Raw genomic sequence first — 24,519 nt, forward strand, 5'->3', positions numbered from 1 at the left:
AGGAATCCGCTGCTAAATATCAAAACCTAACAGAGCAGGATGAAGATCCAAACCCGGCTGCTTCCTGTCGGACCAACAGACTCACGCAGAGCGCCGCCGTTCCAGAGGTATCACTGTTTTTATTTCAGAGTGTCTGAGAAAAAAGGCACTAAACCAAACCGGGAGAGACGGAGGCGCTTAAATGAAACCGAACGTCACAGAAAACGCTGCAGGTAAACAGCAGCAGGAAACAACGCAAAGTTTCCCCCAATCACAAAACAGCAAAAATAAACACAAGAGCTTCGTCTCCAAACAATAACTGACTGATTATTGTGTTCAGGCCTTCATCTGCACAAAACCACAAGAATCATTTTCTAACAACAAAACAGTGATTATCAATAAGAGTTCGGTTAGTGATTAACATGTAGATCATTTATGCCAGTTTGAGAGGAAACAAAAACACGTGTCCATATTTTAAGGCAAATTTTTGACCCAAAAAAAAACAACAACTAAATTTTGCAAACATTTTCTGTAAAATTTGCCTGAATGCAAATTAAATATTTTATAACAATAAAACAAAACATTTGTGACAGCAAGGGAATCAATTGATTTTACTGAGAGTTAATTCAGGATATTTTAAGAAATTTCTGGAATGAAGTTGATCTGAAAATGAAAATAAATAAATTCTGGGTAAAAAAATAGGGACTTTTTTAGATTTGGTTCATTTTAAAAGAAAAAGTTTCAGTTTACAGGAATGAGGGATTTAACACCTGATTATAATTCGCAACATGCGAAATAAAACAAAAATACTCCTGAAATAAATTTTTATGGAAAAAAAAATCCCAGTTGAAGTTTTCTCATATTTTAGCTTTTCTCTCCCCAAAAACAAATGATCTAAATTTAAATTAAAGATGAATGTCTTGGACAGTTACTAAGTTGCAAAAATAAAGAAATTCATTTTGTTTGGCAAAACATGTCGTGAAACACTTCAAACACTTCAAAGAAACACTTCAAAGTTTTCTAATTGTTTTATGAGGAAAATTTAGTGAAATGAATTTTTTTTGCATTTGGAAATAATTTTAGATACTTTTCTGTTCCACAAAAACGTGAAACTTTGATTTTATAAACTGCAAAGTTACTGAAATATTGTGCAGTTTATAAATTGTTGTGTATTTTCCTCAAGGCTCATAGCTTATTACACAATAGTTCAAGTATTTTCTGATTTATTATAATTTAATTTAAATGCAAGGAGAAGCTTTTTTTAGTGTCACATAATGGAGGTCAGAAAACGAAGCGAACAGAACCTAAAGAACGATCCGGAACGTTAGCGGCCGTTCAGTCCGCGCCGCAGCTTCCAGCAACAAAAACAGTTCTTCCTTCACACCGCAGGGGGCGGGGCTTGTTGGTCAGGCTCTGCTGTGATTGGACGGCTTCACAGCTGGTCCTTGTAGTACCCGAGCTTTGCGTAGGACATTTCCCTGCGGAGCTGCATCACCTCCCAGAACATCTGCTCTGCTGCAACAACAAGGTTTATTATTAGGACACAGTTTGATAAAGAAGACTTGTGAGGAGCCACAAATCTTTTGAATTAAAATCTACAATAGAAAATGTGTTTTTGTGTTTAAACATTCACTTTAGTTCTGTTTTTAGATGTTATTTGTTGAAAATGCTATAAAAAATGGTCTAAAAGTTACAAATTTCAAGCTGTGAGCTCTTGAAATTTAAGTCAAAACTTCTTGTTTAGTCAAACAGTCTTGGCCTAAAAAGTTGATTTTAATCCTGAAAAACAGAAAACTGAGAAAAAAGACCTGAAAAAATATTCCTGGTTGTTTTGTTAGTGTAATTATTAAAACAAAAACTATTTGAAAAACAGCTAAAATCTGCTTCTATTATTATATCTTTATTTAAATACATTAGTTGGCTGCTAAAGTTATTATGAGGTTTTAACATCTAATCTAGAAACAAACATGAAGGAAATATTTTTCATTTTTAAAGATAATTCTGTTCTGGAAAGTTAAACTGATTTTACTCCATTTATAATCAAACTGTTTAATGAACTCGGTGGATTTGATGTCAGACCAACAGAAAATTCCAGATTTAAATTCGGTTTTACAAATTAATTTCAACCATTTGATCTCCAGTAGCAGTCAGTGTTGCAACGGTTCTGAAGGAGCCTCTGACTGAAGACTGTTTATAACAGGCTGATGAATACATCAGCTGCCAGCTGCTCCGCTAATCCACCTCCTTTGCTTTTGCTGCTCCTCTTTTTAATCTGGGGTCAGAGGTCAGGTGTTATTTGAGCTTTTCAGATTCTAATCAGCTGCTTCCAGAAAACAACCCAGAGTTGGTACATTCATAAAATCCACCGTCTGTTAATCTGGACGGGATTATTTAATCTGCTTACCGTCCTGCTGCTTGACCAAACCCTGGTGGATGTAGCGAATGTAGGTGAAGAAATTACACACCGCTGTGATCTGAGGAGGGACAGACGGCGTTACGGTTCGGACAACAGACACAAAAATCATTTAAATGAATCATTTAGTCCTCAGACAACAAAATATTAGGATAAAATGCATCAGCGTGGGAAAACTGCGCCCCCTTTTGGAGGATTTATTATTCTCAGAACTCCTTCAGAGGCTTTTATTGTGAAACTTTAAAAACAGTCCTAATCTCAGTGATTTAATTCTGACAATGAATTCACTTTTTTAATAAAATGACTGAAATAAAACAACTTTAATATGTTTCTGAAAAAATTTTACTTCATTGATTTCACTCAAAATAATATTATTTTATTTTGTTTTGAAGTTTTAGTAATTATCTCAGGATACAGGAGATAAAATAAATGATTCTCATGAAGAAAGAAGTAAAACATAAAACACTGAAAATGTAGAAATAGAAAATTAATTTATAATTTTTCCATTAATCACTAAAATATTAAAATCAGATCTCAAAATCAAATTGTTCAGTTTGAATTTATTTATTCGGTATTTTCTTAGAGACGATAATTAAAACGAAACGTACAACATCATTCTGCAAAAATTACAACTTTATTGTCATATTGGGACTTTATTCTGGTAGCTTCACGACTTTATTTTTGTAATTATTTTTCTTCGGAGCGTTGCTCTAATTCTCCGATGTAGCTCCCTACATCAGCATGTTAGTGTGGGGAAAAAATCAATTATTATTATTTCAAAATTATAAAATCCACCTTACAATCAAAATGTGAAAAACCAAGATAAGACTAGCACATAATGTTGGAAGTTTCAGCTAAATTAATTATTGTAAGAACTGAGAAGAGAATTTGATCAAATGTGGTGATTTTGTTGCAGTGACGGTTTAGTCCTGCAGGGGGCAGCGTCTGAACTTACTCTGTATCTGCAGAAAGGAGAAACGTAGTAATAGTTGGACGAGTCTCCGAACTTGATTCTGTGCTTACAGGTTTTGGTCTGACCGCTCAGGGCGCACTTTCTATCGGAGACAAAAACATTTCGCTTCAGAAACAGAATCAATCTGCAGATTAAAGGCAAGGAGAGAGGAAGGAGAAGAAGAGGAGAGGTCGGTTCTGATCGCTGGAGGAGAGAGTTAGAGGAGCGTTTGGAGGAGCCAGGCGGGGCGATGGAGTGCTGAGTCAGACTTACGTGACGAGCGCCGCCCTTCGCCCGCTAGAGGAGGAATTAAGGGAAGATGAAGATGGAGTGAAAGTTCGATGGAGGAAGGGACAGGAAGAGGAAATGTGTGTTTTCTCACTTTGGGCCGCCGCATTCCACCGCCGACGCTTTGACCACAGGAAGCGGCTGGAAACCCACCGGCTCCACGCTCAGCGTGTTCTGCTCCACGGCGTCCAAGATGGCCGAACCCAGCTGGGGGAGAGAAAACAAACTGAAAACCAGAGCCGGAAATTCAATTATTATTATTATTATTAAAGCTAACTGATCACGGTTAGCTCGGTGTGTTAGCAGCGTGTTAGCTCGGTATGTTAGCAGCGTGTAGCTTGGTGTGTTAGCAGCATGTTAGCTTGGTATGTTAGCAGCGTGTAGCTCGGTGTGTTAGCAGCATGTTAGCTCTGTATGTTAGCTGCGTGTAGCTCGGTGTGTTAGCTTGGTATGTTAGCAGCATGTAGCTCAGTGTGTTAGCAGCATGTTAGTTCTGTATGTTAGCAGCGTGTACCTCGGTGTCTTAGCTCAGTGTGTTAGTAGTGTGTAGCTTGGTGTGTTATCAGCATGTTAGCTTGGTATGTTAGCAGCGTGTAGCTCGGTGTGTTAGCAGCATGTTAGCTCTGTATGTTAGCTGCGTGTAGCTCGGTGTGTTAGCTTGGTATGTTAGCAGCATGTAGCTCAGTGTGTTAGCAGCATGTTAGTTCTGTATGTTAGCTGCGTGAAGCTTGGTGTGTTAGCTGGGTGTGTTAGCTCAGTGTGTAAGCAGTGTGTAGCTCGGTGTGTTAGCAGCATGTTAGCTCGGTGTGTTAGCAGCATGTTAGCAGCGTGTGTTAGCAGCATGTTAGCTCGGTGTGTTAGCAGCATGTTAGCTCGGTGCGTTAGCAGCATGTTAGCTCGCTATGCTAACTGTGTGTCAGTTCAGTCTCTGCACCTCGCTCTTGTTGAAGGCGAGGCAGGGGTGGATGTCTTCCCGGTAAACTCTCTCCAGGAAGCCGCATCTCCGGTCCAGCGTCGGCGCCTCCTTCCACGCTTTAAACTCAGCGAACAGCTGACTGTCCACCTGTAGGAAACCAGCGCAACGTTAGCGAGGTTCAACACTGCAAAACGTTTGGACAGACTCTGGGTCCGCACCTCCCTGCACTCCATGACGATTGGCTGCGTGGCGGCCGGGTCGGGCTGCGACCCCATCATGGCGGACGAGGTGCTCTTGTTGCGGCTGTGGCCCCTCCTGAAGGGAGCCTTGGCTGCAGGCGGGAGCTCGGCGACGGGGGAGGTGGGGGAGGACAGGACCAGCGTCTTCAGGGCCTGGACCTCCGCCTGCAGGACGTCGATCTGACGGAGACATTTCTCTTTAGCCATCAGTAATTATCACATCTACATCTGATTCTGACGGGAAATACGACTCAGCAAAACAGGATTTCATTCTCACAGAGACAGAAAACAAAGTAAAATAAAAAGCAAAATGTTCTGACAAAGTTTTCTTGAAATAATTTTGGTGATTCTAACTGAAACAAGAAAAGTTTAGTCTGATTTAACTTCAGACTGTGAGGGAAAAAGTATGAAATTATCTGGTTTCAACTCCAAATTTAGGCTTTAATCAAACGTTAGATTGAACTTTATTACAAAACTATTCAGTTTGAATATCAAACACTTTCCAAACCTTGAAAACGCCAAAATCCAAGCACTTTCAAGGATTTCAAGCACCGTATGAATAAACCCACCTTGCCCAGGGCTTCCTTCAGCTGTTTCTCTGCGTTCGCCTGCTTCACGTTTGCCTCTCTCACCATCTTATGAGCCTCCTGGAAAACACAAACAAACCGTTTCATCGTTTAGCTCACCGCTAAAGTTCAAAACAAAAACAAATGTCATAAAAACGACGAAGAAAGCGACAAGAAATGAAGAAAACCACACAGGCACAGAGTCCCAGCTGCTTCTGGGAGGAAAAGTGAGAGGAAAAAGGTACAAGTTTGTTTCCTTTTGTCCTGTTTCTGATAGGCTGCTGAGTGAGGAGAACAGGAAGCAGGAAGCAGACGAAGAGGAGGATGAGGAGGAGCGGTGAAGAAGAGGCGGACCGACCTGGAAGAGACTGGCGGTGAGTTCCTCCAGCTCCTGGCCGAGCTGGTCTCTGACTGTAGACAACCTCTCACACTCCTCATCCTTCAACAGCAGCTCCTTACACACACACACACACACCCACACGCACACACACACACACACACGCACCCATGCAGACACACACACACACACATGCAGACACACACACACGTATATAAACCAGACAAACAGAAAACAACAGAAAAACATGCTAAATGAATGCATGGAAGCAAAATAACAGGAAATGGAGGTGAACCAAAAAAAATAAAACTTTAATCTAACAACAAATATGGAATAAAATAAAATAAAATATGGAGATGCGTCACAAACCAACAGACTTTCAAAGTAAAATCTCCTGAATTATTATGTAGAACTGCAATTAACAATTAATTTAGTAAATGATTAATCGATTATTCTGATGAATAAAACGTTGAACTTTTCATTTAATCTTTTTTATACAATATTACAAATATATTACAATATTAAAAGATACAAACATTCAATTTAATTCCTTTCATTGCCTGAAATTCAACAGCAGCATTTCTTTAGTGAATATTTAATCATTTGAAGCAAATTATGCATTTTAGGCAATAAAATGTTTTATTTTCTTATTTCAAGAGGAAATTATTTGCATTTTCTTATGTATTTCTACGATTGTTTCACAGAAGTTTAATTGGTTTAATGAAAAATCTGCAGAAAGAGACAATTTTTTAATCCCATCAATCAATTAATCGTGAAAATAATCAATAACTAAAATAATCATTAGCTACAAAATGTTTGTGTTTTTGTACAGTTTTGACTTAATTACTGCTCTGAATGTGTCGTTCTTTCAGAAAAAAGCCCTTCCTAAAAGTCTGTATACTCCAGTTAACGATTAATCACTGAATTAGTTGATTATTTCAACAATTGATTAATAGCAATTAATCATTTCAGCTCTAACTAATGTGATACATTTTCTTAATTAAACATCTCCAGCTCAGTCAAACTGGATGGGGAATAAATGTGAACCGCCAATTCTCACATGGATTCAGATCTGGTCTTTGACTAGGCCACTCTGAGACATGAATCAGCTTTGATCTAAATTACTTTGGATCTCTGCCTGCATGTTCAGGTGAAGCTCAACCCCAGTTGTGTGTGTGTGTGTGTGTGTGTGTGTGTGTGTGTGTGTGTGTGTGTCGTACCCTCTGAGCCTTGGCCAGCTCCTCCTTCAGCCTCTCGTATCCCTTCTCTCTGACCTCCATCACCGACGGGCTGCGTAGCCGCGACAGGCTGTCGCTCAGCGCGCTGCACTCGTCGCCGTCGTCCCCAGACAGGAAGCTGCCCTCAGCCGGCTCCGCCTCCAGGCCCGGCACGCTGCGTGAAAACAGCAACAGGAAGTGATCTCGCATCAGGACTGAGCCGCAGAGAAAAGCTTCGGTCGATTTCAACTGCGCTACCTTCCATTGTGGCTGTGCCGCGGCGTGGAGTAAACCGGCTGCGTGGGGAGCTGATCAGCTCGCAGTGACGTGGGGAGGCCAGCAGGGGGCGGCCCCAAAGAGTGGGCGCGGTACAGGGAGGCGGGCGGGGCGCTGTGGCGGGCCGGGGGGGACTGCTCTGCTTGGTTCTGCGGAAGAAGATTGGAGGAGAGAAACCAGACGATGACCTCACACGTGAGAAAAAAATAGTCAAATAAAAAATTCTTAAAGCTGCAGTTTGTAACTTTTATAAAACCTGTTTTACATATTTGATAAAACATTCAGCATGTTTGCTATGAGAGAGATAATCTGTGAAAAGATCGATCTTTTCCTGAGCTGCTATCGCCGTCTGAAGAAATCCACCAAAAACAACCAATCTTAGCGCTGTCAATCAACCTCACATACGCGCTGCTAAATATGTTAGTAATATAGAAACAACTTACTGCTACAGGTAAACCGTTTATCCAACATCATGCTAACTAGCACCAACATTCATATGAGGCGTAGATGATTGACAGCGCTAAGACCCGCCTCCTGGCTCTGATTGGTTGTTTCTGGGAGAAGGAATAGGAGCTACAGTTTTCTGTCTGATACTATACTGATACTTTCAATAAATATGTATAAAACACCTTCTATAAAGTGACATACTGCAGCTTTAATGTTAAATAATAACAATAATAAAACAAACAACAAATTAATATTGTACATTTCTTTATCTGCTTCAGAATTAACTAAGCACTTATGTTTAAGATCTTTAAGGATTTCATAAAATTATTAGTTTATTACCAAGCAGCTAAGTTTTGAATTTTTATTTAATGAATTTTGTGCCACTTTGATTGAAAGCCTGAGTTGGTTCCGGCGCCCCCTACCTGTCGGTCAGGTGTGGTGGGCGAGGCCAGGTTGACCTCGTGGAATCCCTCCAGCGCCTCGGCGTTGCTCTGAGCGCCGCTGCAGGCCATGGCAGCTGCTGTCACACATCATCCAGTCTGCAGACACACACACTTCCTGCTTCACATCCCAACTTCCTGTTCAGCTGCAGACAAAACGCCGAGTCTGCAGTTTATCCTTTATGATGTAGAAGTTCATGACAGAATCTGGCTGCTTGGGATCAAAACCAGAAGAAATTTTAAAAACTGAAACTAATCTGTGGAACGTTGACGGATAAAAATGAAGTTTGATCCGTTAGGTTTGGAAAAGTTGGGAATGAATTCATGATTCATTTTGTTTTCTAGACTCAAAATTCAAATTTTACTTTCAGACAATTTTCACAATAAAAATATTTATAAAGTAACACTTATTTGACGGGTGTGCATAAGACTGACATAAACATGAAGGAGTCTTTATGAATGTCTGTTATCAAGTGACATTCGGTAAATAATAACACTTTAATGCAAAGTGGCTCGAAAAGTTGCAATAAAAGTCCCAACGTTGCATTATTTTGTAAATAATGACACTTTAATGCAACTTTTAGAGCCACTTTGCATTAAAGTGTTATTATTTACCGTATATCACTTGATGACATCAGTCAGACATTAATAAAAACTCCTTCATGTTCATCACAGATGTCATGTCAGTCTCATGAACACCATCAAATAAAACCGGAAACGTTTCAGATGAATTTACTGCAGACGTTTTTAAACTGGTTTGGCTTTAGACAAGACAGCAGGAGTAGACCACTGCAGGACGGACGTTCAGGTGGACAGACGGACTAACGGACAGTGACGGTACCATGTTCAGCTCTGGATGGAGTCCAGCAGGTTCTGGTTCCAGGTCAGCACCAACAGTCCTTCACCTGAGACACACAGAGAAACCAGTTACTGTCCCAGTTACAGCAAGCTGGGAATAAAAATCCATGAATGAATCCATCCCGGATCGAACAGTTACAAACGCTGATTCCTAAATCCTCCTGGCTTTGAGCAGAAACGAAGGACGGCTGTGCTGCCCTGGGTTTGGCCTGGCAGGCAGCATCATGTGATTCATGGAGTTTCTGAAGCAGCCTGACCAACCAAGATTCTGATCCACTTCCATTTTCCTGACTCAACAAAACACCGAACAGGTGCAGAAACATTTACTGAGATACCTGAGGATGCATGTGTGCAGAAACCATCAACTTTAAAGCTTCTCTCTCCTGCCCTTTTTTGGTGTTTCCCTTCTTTTTAACCCATTTTATTTTTGCCTGTTTTTCCCTTTTTCTCTATTCTGTTCTTTCCTTTCTGTTTTCCCTCTCTTCCTTTAATGCAGTTAAGATGATTTTCCTCTCTTGGTCTCAGTCTTTCTAACAAACAGAAGAAAGTTGGACAGTAAATCTGGTCGCATCCAGAGGAACTAGATGAACATAAATCCGTCTCTGCACTCGGCCTCCAGCAGATCTTTAACAAAATGGGATAAATTCAGTTAAATGAATTTAAACAATAAAGGTATTTCACATCTGAACTGCTGGTTCTGAGTTTTACTTCTTGACTAAATAAATAAATGATTATTCAGAGTCCAACAGCAGATCCTTTGTAGTTCAGGGATTGAAGAGGCAGTGAAACTGTTTCTGGGAATTTAATGGGAAAATAAAACATCCCAGTTCAGGAATGTTTATGATGTTTATAATTAAACCGGTTTCTCTCTGCTGTTCGACCTCCAGCAGGAACTCGGACAGGAAGTGGAAACCGGATCGACGGCGGCTCTGTTTTCTGCTCCACACCGGTCTCACCTGACGGACAGGTAGGAGCGTCCTGCTGTGAGACGGAGCCGCGGCTAACGCTACGCCTGTCAACCTTCAGCTGGGAACCAGGAAGTGTCGGAGCGATCTGATTGGCCAGCAGGTTCCTGAGTCAGAGCAATGAAACGCTCCGACAGCAGCTGCACAAATATTAAATATTAAAAAATATTTTAAAAATGTGTAAGAAAAATCAGAATCTGAACTTCAATGTTTATTGAATTCTTCACATATTCTGAATTATTCTGAAACTAATTTATTTTATAATACTCCATATAATCCCACCGCAAAAATGAAAATACATTTTAAAATAATTTATTAGAAAAGAATAAATATGTTAAATAAATACAATTCTTTGAATAAAAACCTGTCTCACCGACTCTATAATAATCAATAGTCTTATTTTATTCATTTAATTTTAAAAAGCTCAAATCAAACCATTGGTAGGAATAAAATAAATGTGACTATTTTAATAAAAACTAACAAAACATGGATAATAAAAATAAAACTAATTATTTTGCTTTACGTTATAATAAACCCAGGTGAAAAATGTAAACAAATTTTAAAATTATTATTATTACTATTACTACTAGTACTCATTACCAATTAAAAATGTGTATAGAATAATCCAAAGTATTTTACTTTTTGATTTTATTTAAAAAAATAAAAAATATATATTTTAAATCAGAGCTTTGGTTGAAATAAAAACAGTAAATAAACATGGATGATAAATTGAGTAATTTAAATTTAAATACTCATTTTCATTCCTACTCCACTTAATCCTACACAAAAATATTTGTTTTTTTAATTATTTGCTAGAAATTAATTTACTTATTGCTGAGGTGACATATTAAAAATATAATCAAATTAATGCACTTTTACTTTATTACTTTTTCAAGAAAGAACATTTTTACTTTCAAATCAAACGTTTTGGCAAAAAATTTAACATTTAAAACATTAAAATAAGATCTAAAGAGAACAGTGTGATAATTAGTTTCTAATTTGCGTCTTATTTTTTTAAATATCTTCAATTATTTTATAGATTTATTAAATTATTCTACATGCACCACATATTTTACTGCATGTCTGTTTTTGCTGCATTTTAGACTCTTTAAAATAAAATTTTAATATCTGACAGAAAATGAAATCAGAAATTTAAACAAATAAAACTTTAAATCCACCAATTTTATATTTGAAATAATCCAATAAATGTAAATAAAATCAGCATTAAGTCGTTTAAATCAGGCCCAGGTTGCTGAAAACCTGCGTAAACACACCAGCTGCCATGACGGTGACACGCTGACAGCTCAGGTGAAACACCACCTGTCTGAAACCGACCAATCGCTGCTCTCCTTTTGGCCCGTCTCCATGGCGACCGGGCCTGGAAAGCCGTGGTAACCCGACACTGCCGATCACAGATCCAGTTACTGGCTCATCCCGACGTGTCTATTTACCCGTCACACATGGAAACACCAGCAGTTTCACTTATTCACACCAGGCAGAACATTATGACCACAAACAGCAGCAGGAACATGGTGTCCGCTAAACGTCACAGCATTCGCCCTGACCTGCTGCTGCATCAGTCTTTACCTTCAAACAACACCTGAACTTTGACCCCAAAATCCAGAGGAGTTAAGAATAAGGCAGTTCAAATCATCATGACAAAAGAGCTTATCCCCTACTCCAACATCTTTCTAATCATACAAGCAGACAGAGATTCAAATAGAAGCTTGTCTCAATAAGCAATAAATTAATTAATCCCACGATAAACTAATACAAATTCAATAATTTCCCTTTGCATCATTTATCGTTTTTCTCTTTCCACCAGAAACTGGATGATTAAAGTTTTCTGTTTATTTACAGAGATTAAATATCTCAACATTAAATCTCTGAATGTTTTCTTTCATTATTATCATTATATCACTAAAACTGTTTCAAAACAACAATATTATCGTTTATCGCAATAACCTCTGGGACAATTTACCGTCCAGCAAAATTTGTAATTGTGACAGGTTGAAAGTTCAAATAATGCCTGAACTTTGACCCCATAATTCCAGAGGAGTTGAAAAGGAGAGAAGAACAGCAAGTTCAAACCATCATAACAAAGATCTTATCCCCTACTTCAACATCTTTCCAACCAGACAGACTTAAAGTGAAGCGGTTTAGCATGTCTTAATAATCAATTAATCACATGATAAATTAAAACAAGCTCGATAATTTCCATTTGCATGATTTATTGTTTTTCTCTTTCTACCAAAAACTGGATGACAAAAGTTTTCAGCCTCATCCAGCAACTTTTTTTGAAGAACAATTTTGTTTACAGAGACTTCAGTATACATTTTATTTGTTGTTTTGTTCATTTGTTTTGGATATTTTAAGTGCCTTCCATACATATTGATATCTGAGAATGTTTTCTTGATTGATTATGCCATTACTAGAAAACTGTCTCAAAATAACATTGTTATTGTTTATGGCAATAATTTTTGGGTCATTTTATTGTCCAGCAAAATATTATGACGACAAGCCTAGAAGCAGCAAAAGCAACTGATGACGTCATCCAGGAAATTTTACTGTGAAATATTGTCTCTGCTAACCGGATGTCATAAAACAATCATAAACAGTCTTCAGTCAGAGGCTTCTTTAGATTTGCTGTCAGACTGGCTGCTGCTGGAGCTCCTTCCTATCTACAGGCTCATCAAAAACAGATATAATATGAGTTACGACAGCATTAAATTTCCCTTTGAGATCCCAGACAGGTGAACAGCAGAGACTCACCTGTTCAGGGAGCAGCTCTGAAGTCAGCTTCTGATTCAATAAAGGAATAAACGACCTTCTGAACCACCGTCAGAATCCAAACACATCCACTGGTCAAAATTAGACTATTATAAATAATTAAGTGCAGGTTTGAACAGTTAAACTGATATCTACTTTAGCCTCCAAGGAGTCGATTTAAGGTGCAGCTAATCGACCTTTTAGAGTTTCTATGATTATAATTAAGGTTTCACATATCATATATTTACTTTAAGGAATATTTAATCAGCTTTAAGTAATCCAGATCAGGTTTAACCAAGTTGATATTAAATTTAAAGTTAAAGCGACTAATAGCGTAAAAAGCCCTTTAATGAGACGGTATGAATCATATGCTAACGTCTGCAAGCTAACAGGCTACTATCGGTTGATAATAGAGCTAGCCGGTGCTACCTGACACCAACCATGCATGGAAGCGACTCCGTCCATGTCAGACACATTAAACCAACAACAAAAAGCGCTTTGTCTACTTTAGTTTTTGCGCAAACAGAAACGCAAAACGACGCCGTCCGATAATGAGCGTATTTGGCATCATCATCATCATCCTCATCCACCGGGAGATGCTAACGGGCTACATTGTTGTGCTCAACCGGAGATAAAACGGTACTGGTAACCGTTAAAGACCTCCGAGCACTCACCGTGAGGACAGCAGCCGGGCGGAGGGGTCTGCCTCCCGGTAAGCTACCGGAACAAGCCCACAAACAAACAAACAAACAAACAAACACACCGGAGCGGCTGTTGACGCAGAGGCTGACGGGGGATGCGTTTGAGGACGGCTCGGAAAAAAGACTACTAACTCTCAGGATGCAGTCAGACTGGACTTTACTTTACATTACTGCACTCCTGTGTTTGGTTTTAGGAAGCGCAGTCATTCACTTACAGGTGCAAAAGCACCATTAATCAATAATAATAATAATAATAATAATAATAGTTACATTTATTATATTTTATACTGTATTTTATTTTATTCTGGAGTAACCTCATAACATTGGAACCTCAAACATTGTCCTGAGCCATATGCAGCGAAATTTTGTTCTGTATTCACCCTGTGCATGCAAAATGACAATAAAGTCAGTCTAAGTCTATTTATCGTTAATAATTACAACTGAAAAGAACAAAAATCTATCTAATTTATTGTTGATCATTTTAAAATTTATTTTCAAGAAATAGAAATGAAATTGTTACATTATTTCAGTCAAAACTTTGAGGTTAAATCTGAATTCTAATTAAAAAAAATAATTATGAGAGTATAGTTACAATTCTGAGATTAAATTCAGAATTCAGAGAATAATTGAATGTTAAGATTAAAGTGAAAATTTTGAAATTAAAATCAGAATTTTGAGATTTAAGTCATAATTCTTTATTTTCCACTAACTCTCATCCTCTTTTGTAAAATTTTTGCAATTATCAAATACATCAAATAAAAGTAAGATTTCCACTTTAAGTTCAGGAGTATGAATAGAAAATAAATAAATGTTAAAAACACATCCATCTGATGTAACTTTAATCCCACAATTCTGTGTTTAATGGCAAAATTTTCTCTGAATTCTTCCTTTAATCTCCGGACCCCCGCATTAAAATCAAAATCCTTTTTCAGATGCTGGCCTTGACCCGATTCTGTAACATTTAGATACATAATACTTAATTATTCATTTCATTCTAAGATGTTGTAATTTTGTTTTCGCTTGTTTTAATTAGAACTAGTTTTATCAGACTCAACCAGCAGAGGGCGCCAAAGTTAAACTAATGCTGGGAGCAACAAAGGTTTCCATTCATTCACAGGAAAAACACAGAAATGTTCGGCAAAGCACAGAGGACATAACAAAACGTTCAGAAGGATTTGGCATGAAATCGAATGTATTTAGTGAGAAAAACGATCAAAACATACAAAAAAATTATTTTAATTTAATACAATTTGATTATATATGATTACATTTATGGATTTGATCAAGAAAATTCAAGACAAATCAAAAGTAATTTCTTTGCTGAAATCTTCACCAGAATCTTAAATGAATGCAGTATTTAATGTAATAAATGACTATTTATTTGTCTCAGTGCATATACATTATATAACTGCATTAGAAAACAAGAGGAGTATAAATTTCCACTAAGAAATTTCAGATTAATCTCAGAAATTTTCTAGAAATAAAACATGGAAATTTCTGAGTTTGAAAAGTCAAAAATTTGCTAGAAAAAAATGAAAATTTGAGATTAATCTCAGAATATTTCTAGAAACAAAAGAGATTAATCTTTTTTTCAAGATTAACCTTGAAAAAAAAAATCAAATTTTGAGATTAATTTCCAGAAAAAACAAGGAAATTTCTATGCTTGAAAAGTCAAAAATAAGCTAGAAAAAAGTACAATTTTGAAATTAATCTCAGAAATTCTCTAGAAACAATTTCTTCATTTCTGTGTTTCAAAAGTAAAAAATTTAGACTTTTGGTACACAGAAATTTCCAACATTTTTTCTAGAAAATTTCTGAGATTAATCTAAAAATTTCTCAGATTTTTGCTGAAATGTAATTCTTTTTTTTCTGTCACAGGTGGTGTGCCGTCGTATCTGCCATGTTGTGAGTGGCAAGTCTGACTCATAAACCAATACCAATGTGTTTAGCAACAGAGTTTTCAAAAAAGAATAAATATAAAACGAAACGTTTAAACTGGCAGAGGTAGTAAATCATTTTAGCAACAATTTCCTGATAAAGTTTGGAGTCTTACCCTGAATGTTTGGGCGCAGTTAAAGATTAGAGTGATAAGGGCCAAGTTTGTAGCTGAGCAACACAAATAATCATGAAAACACAAAAGGAAGAATGTAAGAAAGTTCCTTAGCAAATGTAATGTTGTACAGATTTTCTGTTGATTTTTTGGAAGGGTATAAATAATTTTCAACATGTAATTTTTATCAAAATATTGGTAAAATCGTTTTATTTTTTCATCAAAATACTCCTTGTACAATCATTTCAAAGATTTCTGACAGGTTTTCTTTGTTGAATGAATGTATTTTTAAATCTAGGCCTGCTAGAAGAAGGAACAATATCAATGTAAAGTGTATGAACTGGATGGAATAATAAAAAATTTGTTTCCAAAATCTCGTTCTGCGTTTGAATTTTTCTTTTATGCTATGAAACCAAAAAGAATTCAATTCTTTTTGGTTTCATTCGCAGCAAAACTTGAATGTCCAAGTGGCTCTGAACCCAACCCAGAGAAATAACTTTCCACTGTGTCACCGTCACCTCCCAACTACACCTGAATGAAACCCCACACACACACACACACACACGCACACACGCACGCTGTGGGCGGAGCTTCTTGGTGGTTTAAGATGGTGTGTTCAGCTGGAAGCTCACACAGAGACTGATTCACGTTCCTGCTGCTGCTTCTGTTATGACTGATCTGTGTGGTGAGTTTTTACCGACTTTGTACTGGAAGAAAGAAAAATGTAATTATTTCAAATTTAATTTCAAAGATTATTCCTGAAAACCGGAGTTATTTATTTGCTTATTTGTAATTTTCACTCCCGTTTCTGCTGTTTTTTCTTACTTCAAAGGACAAATACTTGATTAATCCAATTAGATTGTAACTTTCTGCTAAATATTTTACAGGAACCTTTTCAAAACAGAATAAAATGTTTGCATTCTCTAAATAAAAGTTTACTTAGTTTTATTTGAGCTATTCTGTGGGATATTAAACCTTTAAAACCTGAAGTATCGAAGCCCAAATAAAGAGAAGTGAAAAGTTTTTCATGCTTTTAAAAGTAATTTTTATTTGAAAGGATTTTAATGATACATTGAGTTTTAAATGAAAAATACAGTTTCAATGAGGGCAAAACTTGACAGATTTTAGAGAAAAAAAACTGTCTAAAAATGAAAACCAGCCGTAAGTTGAATAAAAACAGCTCATCTGTTTTCTTTCAATACTTTTTAAAAGCATAACCTGAAGGTTTGGTTTTCGACTCTGGACAAATATCCACCTTAATGAGCCCAAACTGGAATTGTTTCTATTTTTAATGTGGATATTTGAGCTGTAGTCAGTCACTTCTCTGTGGTCGTTTCTCACGGCGTCAGATCGGAATGTCTCGCTGGTTTCGCCCACATTCGGATCCGGTTCTGCAGCCGCCTGTAGTGGGTGAACTGGTCCATCAGGTGGGATGCTGAACCGGAAACATCAGACAGAAAATCACCAAACGCTGCGAACATTTCAGACAGAAAAGCTGCACTTTGCACATTTATGCAACAGATAAGCATATAAATCCCAGAGGACTGTTAAAGATTAAACCTGCAGGTTCCAACCTTTTACCAACACAAACTTCTCCCATACGACCAATTAACACTTTAATCTTTTATTTTACAATAAAATGTTAATATTACCTTCACATCATATTTAATCTGTAAGTACTGCTTTAAATGTTAAAAAACATGGATCATTATTTAAGGGGTATAAATATGAAAACTACTATATATTCTTATTGGATAGAAAAAAGGAGTAAATTTCCACCAAAAATCAAAAATTTTGAAATTGATCTCACAGATTTTTAACTTTAGAAAATTTGAGAATGAAAACTCAGAAATTATGCAATTAATCTCAGAAATCTTCTAGAAAATTTCTGAACTACAAAGTAAAAAATGTTCAACTTCTGAAACTCAGAATCTCAAAATTAGAATTTTTTCTTGCAATTTTTTGACATTCTTAGCTAAAGAAATGTCCTTTTTCTAGAAAATGTCTGAATATGTGTGTCTGGTACGGCAGTAGCACATCAGCGGACAAGAAGGTGCTCCAGAGGGTTGTTAGGGCAGCAGAGAGAACCATAGGCTGCCCCCTCCCCACTATGGAACAGATTTACACTTCCAGGCTCCACAAGAAAGTTTTGGACATTTTAAATGACTCTTCACACCCTGGCCATGGTCTCTTCCAGCTGCTGCCATCAGGCAAGAGATACAGAGCAATAAAAACCAGGACAAATCGCCTAAAACACAGTTTTTACCCGATGGCAACCATGGCACTAAATTCAAAGGCATAAGAACTTCTGCTCTTGACATCACTTTGTTAAAAATGTCAATTCTGTTGCGACACCTCCAGGCGCTGCAACCATCTTCTGATGTCTATTTATTTCTCATTTTGTACTATTTATTTCTTTATCTTTGTATATTATGTATATACACATAACCTGCATCTTAACTCGAGTCGAGCAAATCTCAATCTGTTGATGACAATGACAAATAAATCTTATCTTATCTAATACAGTGTACTAAAAAACGTGTACTGTCTTTACATATTAGTCTATCATACATGATTAATTTTCTTGTTCCCAGTTGTAACTCTTTAACATTTCATGGCAAGAGAATAGCTAAAACCTGCAAATACTTGAGATTTCCTCTAAAAACTATTTTAAACGCCTATTTTAACCATTCAAACACATTTTATTACCTTTACTGTTTCTACAGAATCGCTCAGAGACGATTAGATGATCCTTCTGAACAAATCAAAACCAGTTCTAAAGCCCTAACCCTAACCCTAGCCTCAGGGAGACCAAATGCCAGCTGACCTTTAACCCCTCTCCAAAATGGACGTCCGTCTGCAGGGCAACTCTCAGCTCCACTACGGCGTCAACGGCGGCGCCACTCGAAACTCTGGTCCCGGAGTGAGTATTTCACTGCATGAGTTGCTTTTATTCAGGTTAGAACTGATTTAGTAAAAGTAAAAACAGAAGAAAAAAACAGTAGAAGAAGAAAAACAGAAGAAAAAAACAGTAGAAGAAGAAAAGCCCCGCCTTTAGGTTTGCTAACAGCTAGCTAAGAATATTTGTTAGTTTAGCGGCCAAGAAAACAACAATATGAGCTTAAAATATGTTTCCAGACTCATCATAAATTGTCCGTAGTAAAAATATTGGGACACACAGTAAATCTATTGATTTGAAATCCGTGCCTTTTATTTTTATTTATCTTTATTTTAGCTTAGCTTAATTTTTTGGAGGGAAAGGGTGAACCTACACAGGGCTTCTACATAATCTTTAAAAAAATAAAACAAAGAAGTAAAAATACATAATCCTCCACACTACAGTGTTTCAGTGATTTTTGTGTGTAATTCAGAATTGTAGCGCCAGCTAGCTATTGCTAAAAGTGACCACAGCTCATCCAGACCCATCAGCTAACATATGCTGCTGTCCATGCAGCCATGAAGCTTTACTAACTTATTTTTAACAGTCACTTTAATGTGTTTTTTCCCTGAAAATTAAACTTTAAAAATGAATTATGTTCCCTGACTTGCAGTGTTTCAGATAAAGCTTGGCTGACTGACTCGTTGTTTTAATTTTTAACTAAAGGCAGCATTAGGAGTAACCTTTATATTTTTTTAACTAATTATAATAGACATGAGTATGTTTTGGTAAATTACTTTTCATAAGCTGATTTAATTGCCGTCAAACTGGTGCCAACCTGCTTAGCGTACCCAGATAGAGATCTGACAGATCGCCTGAGCTGTTTAAACTCAGTTTATCAGATGATGAACGGCTGACAGATTAAACTGTATTTCACCTTGATGCTGCTCTGTTTACACAATGCAATCAGTGAACATGAACTCTGGGAAATCACACCGGCTTAATGACTAATTCCCATTGTTTGCCTTTGGGAATGATATTCATTATCAGCAGGCAAAACAGTCCAACCAGTTGAGCTGCAGTTTTCTGCATCCTGAGCTGCTTCACTACAATAGCCAACATTCATAACAGCTGAAACCAGCAGGCTGGTTTATCTGGATGTTGCTGCAGGTATTTTTGTGTCCATATCTTTAAAGCAAAACAAAGCATGCAGTCATCTTGTTGGGGTGGTTTCCATAACCCTGGTCAGCAAAATAACCGTAGCATACTCTTCCATCTTAAACTGAAGCTCACCGCCTTGAAATGATCCAGATTATCTCCAGTCTTGTGTGTTGTTTTAAACTAGATCTATTGGTTTTTACTTAAATGGTGCATTCACTTCTTACTTGGGTGTTGGTTTTTCTGAAAGTTGCAGGAATGTAAGGTATCTGCTCCTTACTGATTCCGTGTTTTTGCTTTTTGTTTCAGTGCAAACAGATTTCACTATAAAAGTATAACCTGAGTAAAGATATCAACCTACCATTCCTCTATGCAGAACTGTTTCAGCTCAGCCATGTTAAAAGCTTTTCCAGCATAAAAAGCCCATTTAAAGGTCATTTTACAGTCAGATTTAGGTTCAGCCTTTTACTAGACCACTGGAAAACATTTTTATACCATTAGCAGTTGACTTGCTGGTGTGCTTTGAAACATTAGCCATGTTTCCATTAAAGTTTTTTTTTAAGTACTGGATTAGAAGAATTTGATTGAAATGCAAAATTTCTAATAATAAAGAGTTAATCCGCTAAACGGGAGACAAACATATTTGTCGAATAAGTTCTGACATAGCGAATTTCCTCATCCACTGCTGGGTCTTTGCCTTACCAGAGGTACAAAATTCTAGTAATTTTGGTTTGCCAACCCATCTTGGGAATTGTACATTGTGAATATCCATAAAAGTTTTCTCCATTTATGCATATTGGTGACCCAAGATGTTTGTAATCCTTCCCAGACTGATAAATGTCAGACGTTTCTCATCTGTATTTCTTTAGACTTGCTGATGAAATGGCCAATCTAGAGAAATAGATTCTTTAGAAATGCTTGTATTGTATGTATGTCTTTAGTGCTTAAAGTTTAGAGAAATGTTTGTATTATTTTCTTGGATTGTCTTCCTGGTTTTTCGTTTTACATGATCAGCTTGGATGAAGTTATCTCAAATATGACTTTGGAACATATCAGCCTCCTTTGATAAAAACATATTTTTAGTTGCATTACACATTGTCAAACTACTTATCATAATCATATGGATTATGATTAATCAGGTGGAGTTGATTGTTGTCAGGACAACAAATGTGTCAGAGTTTTGTTGCTGAATATCTTGTGATGTTGTGCTGCTATGTTTGAACTAATAACATGAAGCTTAAGAAGGAAGAGACCAAAGTTGAGCAATAGAAGAGAGACTGCCGGGTAGAAAAAGAGGAATAGATGTTTTAGGAACAGAAACGGTTGAAAAAGACATTCAGCAGAAGAGAGACTGACAGATCATTTGGTTTAAAATGGTTTTTGTTTGGTATAAAAACAACTTTCTCAACGTTCTTCAAATTTTGCCTACTGCAGGGAGACGCTCTGAAGTTTCTGAGTCGAGAGGAGCAGGAGTGCCTCCAGTACTTTGAGGAAACCATTGAGTCTTTGGAGGATGGTATAGATGAGGAGCAGCAAAGGCTTGGCCAGAGGAGTCGCCCTGAACTCAACAGTCGGCCTTTTGACTCGGTTGGCAGACATGGAAGCCTGGCTCCGAACAGCGAGGTGTCGCCTAACTACATAATCGACCTGGTCCACTCAGAACCAGACTTGGTGCACGCTGCAGAGCCAGTCTATAGCCCCGCCCATCAAGGCACGATGCACCACTGCTGCTTGTATTGAGTCTAGAAGTGTGTTTTAATCATTTTGTACATTTTGGTGAACTGAACTGAGTATTTTGTCTGTTTACATCCAGATTTTTACCACATGCCCTACACTCCTGAAAGCAACTTTGAGGCAAAGCCCAGGCATGACGTGTTCCCCTCAGAGTATAACCCTCCTTTACGAAGTGCAAGCTTTGGGACGACAGACAGCCACTCCTCCTACCACCCTCCAGGCAGTGTCCCCACTCCAGTTTTGATTGCCCAGCAGCTTGCAGAGAACCAGGGAGATGGAACATCAAACTCGCATCCTTCATCTTTGCTCCGTCGCCTTAGCATGGAGTCGGAAAAAACACCCAGAGACAGATCAAATATTTCTGTGAAACACGGTCCTGGTCCCTCATCAAAGCCAGCCCACTATCCTCCTAATATCCACGTGGTTCATGGTGGAAAGGAGCCCCAAATACCAGTGGCTAACGTAAACATCCATGAGCGACAGGAGCAGATGTTGGCACACCTGGCAGGTACTTCCCACCCTCTGCTGCAACATATAGAAGACGACACTCGAAACAGTCCATCTCGTAGTATTTCCTTTAAAGACCCAGAGCCAGATAAATCCAGGATGGAGGCCCTGTCAAAGCTGGGCTTGACAAGGGGCAGAGCTACATCACTCCAAATGATACCTGACAACTACTCACAGGATCCTCACAAAGGTCCAGACCCCAGAGTCTCATCGCAGGACCGCAGTCTTACCCCAACAGCAAAAATCAGCACTGACCTTCCACAACCAAAGTTGTCAATGCCCCCTCCAGTCTGCTTTAATGACAACAAGAATACAGAGACGTTGCCCTCGCATTCCTTCAGGGGCCACGATGAGAGAAGCTCCCAGCTGGACCCTTCATCTCCAACAATGTCCCCTCCTCCAGCTGACATCACCTCACCAGCGTTCAACACCTTTGGAGGGAAATCCATTGTGGTCCATCCCTCTTTATCCCAAAAGAACGAAGCTCCAATCTCTCCAACTACCCCCGAACCCCAGAACCTTCCACTTGCACCTTCTAACCCAATAGAGCTCAATCCTTATGGAGGAAAGTCAAAAGTCATGACTTCTACCAATCTACCCGACATCCTCAGCTCTCATATCGACACAAAGGAAACTATTCCTGTCAAGCCAGAACCTCCGGCCGTCGAGCCAAACAAGTATGGAGGAAAGAGCCGAACCTTTGACCCAGTTTCTGGGCTGTATCGGACTTCAGAAAGCCGAGCTAAAAGTGTCAAACCTCCACCGCCGACTCCAGCGCCTAGACCTCCTCGGCAGTCCTACCATGGCATGCTGCCTCCCCAGAAACCGCCAGCAAGGGCCTCTTCTCCTGAATACAGGCGAAGGCCCAGCAGCATGTTCCGTCCTCAAGGTATCACCGTACAGTTTTGTGGACGAGGAGCCATGAACGAATCTCGCAGGGAGGCATTGAGGAGACTAGGACTGCTGAAAGACTCTTAATCAAGCCTTTGTAGGTTTATCTCTCAGTCTCCAATGACTGAACTAGAATTTCTGCGTCGCTTTGCTAATGGCAATGGTATGCAAAACGTTTCCTCTATTGTCTGAGAACGAGGTGTGTCTGTAGATAAACAGGCTTTTACAGAGGAATCTTGGTACTTGACAGACCTGAAGGGCCACTCCTCACCGTCAGGCCTTAAAAAAACACAACACCTTTACTCAACTCTGCTTTCTCAGAAGAAATCTCGGCTGGTTCAAGATATTCTGTGAAATCTCATCCAAGACGACAATATGTCTGAGTAAGACATTGTGGGGGAAAGAGCAATGCTTTGTTTTGTTAGTCTCACCTCGTTTTTAGCTCAAATGTAAATATATTTAACATGGAGAAGGGATTAGCTGCACATTTTCCAACCGTTTGTCTGTCGGTTCTTATTTGTGACCTTAAATTAGCTGAATTCTACGGTTATCTGAATTATATAGATTCCTTTCTCATTTTATTCCATTTTGTTCTCAAGCTATTTCTTTAAATTATGAGGCTGTTTCATTTTTTTGTTTTATTTTTAATTTTTTGTGTATTTTTACCCATTTTTTCATTTAACCAACTTAAACATTTAGTCAACTGCATTTTGGAAACATGGCGGGATTGGAAACATTTTATGCGCAGATACAAAGCTAACTGCTGTTAGCACTTAGCTATTAGCAATTGTAGGAGCCATATATACATTATCTCAACAGAAATAGTGCAAACAATTTAAGTGACCAATTTAATGTGAAAAACAAATGGAGGTAAAAATAAATAATTTAGTTATGACCTGCTGTTATTAGGGAGGCAGCCATATTGGATTTTGAGATCTGATTTTCCAATTCTTCAGTTTCAGTTGATTTTTTTTTTTTTTTTTTTTTGCAACATAAACTTGCTAATTCAAACTTTAATTCAGCCAGTCAACTCAGTTATGCTAACTGGTATTAGCAAATAGCAATATTAGCAATAGAGACAATAGACATGTATCCATATATAAACATAACATCTTTACTAACAGAAGTTGTAAAATGTGAGGTGAAAATATAGAAATAAATACTGTAGATATGATCACGTATTTTAGAGGCAGCCATATTGGATTTGTAGATCCAACTTTCTGGCTCCTGTTTATTTCTCCAACTTAGAAGTTGCAAAACCTCCAACTTCAAATTGTACATAATATTTTATGAACAAATTTAACAATAAACATCTAACATACTCACAATGGTTCTGTAAAATTTAGAAAATTCGCACTAAAAATAGTTTTATTATTTACAAAGTTAAATGTGTTGATAGATTCTGTAGGTTGGTAATGATTTTTTTTCTTTAGATGTGCTTTATCAAAATATTACCCATGGCGTAATTGAAAAGTTTCGAAACATATAAATGTGTAAATCTTTTTTATGATTGTTTACCTTCTGGACATTTTAGTGAGCAGTTCAATTTTCTTTATTGGATCAAAGCTTTGGGAAAAACTCCAGGAACTTTTCTATACTGCAGTTTTATTACGTCTAATGACTGAAACTTACGGCGCAAGGAGGAAAAACGAACAACGCAGTTAAAGGATTCTGCGAGATGCGTTGATGCAAACGTGCAATTTCTCTGGAGAATGTGGAGCTGGATGGTATTTTTACTCCTCAGACAAACATCCAACACTCAACCACAAACTGCTGCAGTGGGAGAGAGGAGAGAACTGGGACGTCTTTACCGTTTAAAAACTACTCTCACTGCAGAACTGCAGCTGTAAAACCACCCAGCCTACAAATACATCGCGGGTTACTGTTTGAATCTGGCAATAACTTTTTTAAATGTGCGCGCGCGTGTGTGTGTGTGTG

At 37.9% G+C, this 24,519-nt stretch overlaps 2 protein-coding genes and 1 long non-coding RNA gene across 9 annotated transcripts; 2 read left to right on the top strand and 1 right to left on the bottom strand.

Moving 5' to 3' along the window:
- Positions 1–99: 99 nt before the first annotated feature.
- On the bottom strand, positions 100–13,499 carry rab3ip (RAB3A interacting protein (rabin3)). 6 transcript variants are annotated; one of them, XM_028044013.1, is made up of 14 exons: positions 13,337–13,499; positions 8,912–8,975; positions 8,053–8,169; positions 7,166–7,332; positions 6,911–7,082; positions 5,712–5,807; positions 5,357–5,434; positions 4,767–4,967; positions 4,567–4,695; positions 3,727–3,839; positions 3,618–3,641; positions 3,348–3,447; positions 2,384–2,453; positions 100–1,491 (listed from the first exon to the last, which is right to left on the bottom strand). In XM_028044013.1, the coding sequence occupies exons 3-14, from the start codon at positions 8,140–8,142 to the stop codon at positions 1,412–1,414; spliced, it is 1,320 nt and encodes a 439-aa protein (XP_027899814.1). In that variant the 5' UTR covers positions 8,143–8,169; positions 8,912–8,975; positions 13,337–13,499; the 3' UTR covers positions 100–1,411. The 6 variants fall into 6 exon arrangements, with proteins under 6 accessions (XP_027899814.1, XP_027899812.1, XP_027899813.1 ...); XM_028044011.1 differs by having other exon boundaries at positions 100–1,494; XM_028044012.1 differs by lacking the exon at positions 13,337–13,499 and adding an exon at positions 9,885–9,986 and having other exon boundaries at positions 100–1,494.
- LOC114161010 (uncharacterized) lies at positions 5,441–10,085 on the top strand. Its single transcript, XR_003598916.1, has 2 exons — positions 5,441–5,727; positions 9,816–10,085. It is a non-coding gene; the product is annotated as an uncharacterized LOC114161010 (long non-coding RNA).
- A 2,518-nt stretch (positions 13,500–16,017) lies between the features above and the next one.
- Positions 16,018–23,332, top strand: proser2 (proline and serine rich 2). 2 transcript variants are annotated; one of them, XM_028044007.1, is made up of 4 exons: positions 16,018–16,098; positions 18,140–18,336; positions 20,884–21,160; positions 21,263–23,332. In XM_028044007.1, exons 2-4 carry the CDS (start codon positions 18,259–18,261, stop codon positions 22,666–22,668), a joined length of 1,761 nt encoding a protein of 586 aa, XP_027899808.1. In that variant the 5' UTR covers positions 16,018–16,098; positions 18,140–18,258; the 3' UTR covers positions 22,669–23,332. The 2 variants fall into 2 exon arrangements, with proteins under 2 accessions (XP_027899808.1, XP_027899810.1); XM_028044009.1 differs by lacking the exon at positions 16,018–16,098 and adding an exon at positions 16,118–16,137.
- The last annotated feature ends 1,187 nt before the right edge of the window (positions 23,333–24,519 follow it).

This window comes from Xiphophorus couchianus, chromosome 17 (genome assembly GCF_001444195.1).
Source record: "Xiphophorus couchianus chromosome 17, X_couchianus-1.0, whole genome shotgun sequence".
Taxonomy (NCBI): domain Eukaryota; kingdom Metazoa; phylum Chordata; class Actinopteri; order Cyprinodontiformes; family Poeciliidae; genus Xiphophorus; species Xiphophorus couchianus.

Coding starts and splice junctions, on each gene's coding strand:
- rab3ip (XM_028044011.1), bottom strand. CDS start 8,142: ATGGCCTGCAGCGGCGCTCAGAGCAACGCCGAGGCGCTGGAGGGATTC. Junction 5,808..6,910: donor AGCTGGCCAAGGCTCAGAGG/GTACGACACACA, acceptor TGTGTGTGTAAG/GAGCTGCTGTTGAAGGATGA. Junction 3,642..3,726: donor GTGGAATGCGGCGGCCCAAA/GTGAGAAAACAC, acceptor TTCCTCCTCTAG/CGGGCGAAGGGCGGCGCTCG.
- proser2 (XM_028044007.1), top strand. CDS start 18,259: ATGGACGTCCGTCTGCAGGGCAACTCTCAGCTCCACTACGGCGTCAAC. Junction 18,337..20,883: donor CTCGAAACTCTGGTCCCGGA/GTGAGTATTTCA, acceptor TGCCTACTGCAG/GGAGACGCTCTGAAGTTTCT. Junction 21,161..21,262: donor CTATAGCCCCGCCCATCAAG/GCACGATGCACC, acceptor GTTTACATCCAG/ATTTTTACCACATGCCCTAC.